This window comes from Gekko japonicus, unplaced genomic scaffold, assembly GCF_001447785.1.
Source record: "Gekko japonicus isolate JY-2015 unplaced genomic scaffold, Gekko_japonicus_V1.1 scaffold2237, whole genome shotgun sequence".
Lineage (NCBI taxonomy): Eukaryota > Metazoa > Chordata > Lepidosauria > Squamata > Gekkonidae > Gekko > Gekko japonicus.
Window position 1 is genome coordinate 159,927 of NW_015174906.1, and position 3,322 is coordinate 163,248.

The 3,322-nt window shown below is 62.2% G+C and overlaps 1 protein-coding gene across 2 annotated transcripts in view; it reads right to left on the bottom strand.

The window, feature by feature from the left end:
* Positions 1–3,322, bottom strand: part of TRIM3 (tripartite motif containing 3) — a 22,139-nt gene that overhangs the window by 10,705 nt on the left and 8,112 nt on the right. For both annotated transcript variants that reach the window (XM_015425012.1, XM_015425010.1), the window contains exons 5-7: positions 1,750–2,473; positions 1,317–1,420; positions 312–479 (exon numbers count right to left, since the gene is read on the bottom strand). In XM_015425012.1, the coding sequence (XP_015280498.1) occupies positions 312–479; positions 1,317–1,420; positions 1,750–2,473 (996 nt within the window). The remainder of the gene's footprint in view (positions 1–311; positions 480–1,316; positions 1,421–1,749; positions 2,474–3,322) is intronic.

Genomic DNA, 3,322 nt, shown 5'->3' on the forward strand with positions numbered 1-3,322 from the left:
CTCCCATCCTATATCTGTGCCTTTGGTTTTTTGTACCTAAGTGTGGGACTTTGCACTTATCTCTATTGAAACTCATTTTATTGGTCTCAGCCCGACTGTTCCAGCCTACCTAGATCATTTTGAATCCTGACTCCGTCTTCTTCAGAATTAGCCATCCCACCTTGAGCCAGGGCCCCTCCCTTCCTGGAAGACGATGACACAGCAGCCCCCCCCCCAAGCTCACCCCCACCGCTGCCGGTTAGCAGAGCCCCAGCCCCAGCCGCCACCCTCTCCCCCTCCACCCTGCTCTTGGCCCAGCCCAGCCTCCTCACCTTGAACTTGCCCTCCGGGGAGAAGATGCTGACCCAGCGGTTGTCGTAGTCGGCAATGATGATGTCCCCGTTGAGGTCCACCGTAACCCCCGTAGGGCGCTGCAGCTGCCCGGGGGAGCGGCCTCGCACGCCAAAGCGCAACCGGAACTGGCCCTCATTGGAGAAGACCTATAGGCCAGAGGCAGAGAAGAGGAGGAGGAGGAGGAGGAGGCGTCAGACTCCTGCAACAATCAGAATCAACGACTTGCTTCTTCAGAAGACAAGTTTATTGGTACAGTATTGGTAAAAGGTAAAGGCTCCTCTTGCTCGAAAGCCAGTCGAGTCCGACTCTAGGGTTGCGGTGCTCATCTCCGTTTCAAAGCCGAAGAGCCAGCGCTGTCTGAAGACATTTCCGTGGTCATGTGGCCGGCATGACTAAACTCCAAGGCGCACGGAACGCTGTTACCTTCCCACCGAAGCGGTACCTATTTATCTACTTGCAATTTCTTGCTTTCAAACGGCTAGGTTGGCAGGAGCTGGGGCCAGAGAAGGGAGCTCACTCTGTCATGCGGCAACTCGGGTCTCGAACAGCCTGCAGTTCAGCGTCTTAACCACTTGAGCCACCGCAGCTCCTTACAGTATTGGTAGGGCATCTCTAATTCAGGTTCTGTGTCAAGACGAAAGCAACGAGCACGGGGTGGACAGATTATACGTGGCTCAAAGGGGTCACTGGGCAGCATGGAGCCAATGAAGGTAAAATGTAGGGCTTGCCAAAATGTAACGGACCCACATTCCCAGGGATGATGTTACAGCTAGGAACCAAGGTCAGGCACGTAAAAGATACATACAGACAAGGAAGCATCGCCAAGACAGCAAGGGAATCGAAACTAACACATCCCAAGCAACCTTTCCCCACAACAGGAGCCTCTAGAGCAGCGAGCGGAAGGGAGGAGGTGCTCGGCCAGGGGGGGCAGGTGCTGGGGGGGGCAGGTGCTGGGCGGGGAGGAGGGAGGGGGGGTCCCCTACCTGCACGCATTGGTTATTGCTGTCAGCCACCACGATGCGCCCGTTGCTGGAGGTGGAAATGCCTTGCAGGTTGGTGAATTCGCCTTTCTCCCGGCCACGACTTCCTGCCAAAAAAGGAACAGGAGAAAGAATTCAAGAGGAGGGGCGGGCCGCAGCACCCGCCTGCCGCCCCCGCCTGGCCTTTGGCCGGCTCTGCCTGTCCACAGTGAATCGGTCAGTCCCTGAACTCCCACACAGCTGGGCACCGGTGCTCAACTGGCACTGGAAACGTGTCAAATCAGAATCAGAATCCATTCCTTGCCCCGGTTGGGGGGGGGGGAGAGGAGAGGCCTGGGGCAGAGGGCGAAGCTCACTCTCCCTGGGCGAGTCCGAAAAGCCAGGGCCCGTCCCTGTCTCTTTGTGCCTCCGCCCCCCAGGCCCGCCCCGCACGAACCAACGCGGAAGATCAGTTCGTCCTCGATGGGGTTCTCCTTCTTCTTGCCGCTGCTGTACATGCTGGAGGGGCGGCGCACGGCCTTCTGGCGGATGTGGCCGCTGCTGGGGGACTTGACGCGGCGCTTGACGTCCTCCGGGGAGGGGGGCACGTCGGAGGCCTTGACGGCCTTGACGCGGAAGGGGCTGCCGCGGATGGGCTGGCCGTAGAGGCGGATGGAGAGCAGGTGGTCGCCCTCGTGGCGGGGGGTGTACAGCAGCTCGTAGGTCCCGTTCTTGTTGTCCAGCACCTCCAGGCCCACGGCCGAGCCGTCGGGGGCCGCCACCTCGGCCTGCAGGCAGGCGCTCCCGCTCCGCACCAGCTCCCCGTCCTTGTCCTTGGTGGTGATGGTGAGGGAGGTGGCCTGGCCCACCACGGCGTGGCGCAGCCCCTCCCCCGTGGCCACCGTCTTGTGGGCCGTGGCGCTGGTGGTCAGCAGCACCCCCAGGTTGAGGATGGACTTGCGCACCCCCTCCGTCTCCACCACGTAGTCCACCTGGGCGTTCTCGTGGGGCTGCTCGGGGAACTCCCGCCCCGCCAGCTCACTCAGCCGCTCCGTCATCTGCTTCTTCACCAGCAGCACCTCCGTCTCGGAGCCGTGGTCCAGCGCCTGCTCCGTGAAGCTGCAGCTGCTGAGGATGTTCTCCTGCCCGTGGCGCAGGGTGTCCAGCTGGGCCTGCAGCACCTGCGGGGCGGGGCGGGGCGGGGGGAGAGAGAAAGGCAGATGAGGGGCCGTGGCGCAGGACCCACTAAAGGCAGCACCAACACCGGCTGCTCCGGCCCCAGCAGGCACTGACCACCCAGGCAGCAATAAGAACACCAGAAGAACCTCCCGTCTCACACGGTGGCCAGCCAGTTCCTCCGGAGGGCCAGCAACAGGGCAGAGAGGCCGAGGCCTTCCCCGGAGAAGAACCTCAGAAGAGCCCTGCTGGGTCAGACCAGGGAGGGTCCCTCCAGTCCAGCCTCCCGTCTCACACTGTGGCCAGCCAGTTCCTCTGGAGGGCCAGCAACAGGGCAGGGAGGCCGAGGCCTTCCCCTGAGAAGGACCTCAGAAGAGCCCTGCTGGGCGAGACCAGTGAGGGTCCATCTAGTCCAATTTCCCGCCTCACACAGAGGCCAACCAGTTCTTCTGGAGGGCCAACAACAGGGCAGAGAGGCCGAGGCCTTCCCCGGAGAAGAACCTCAGAAGAGCCCTGCTGGGTCAGACCAGGGAGGGTCCATCTACTCCAGCATCCCATCTCACACAGGGGCCAGCCAGTCTCTCTGGAGGGCCAGGAACAGGGCAGAGAGGCCGAGGCCTCCCCCTGAGAAGCACATCAGAAGAGCCCTGCTGGGTCAGACCAGGGAGGGTCCATCCAGTCCAGCCTCCCGTCTCACACAGGGGCCAGCCAGTTCCTCTGGAGGGCCAGCAACAGGGCAGGGAGGCCGAGGCCTTCCCCTGAGAAGAACCTCAGAAGAGCCCTGCTGGGCCAGACCAGGGAGGGTCCATCCAGTCCAGCCTCCCGTCTCACACAGGGGCCAGCCAGTTCCTCTG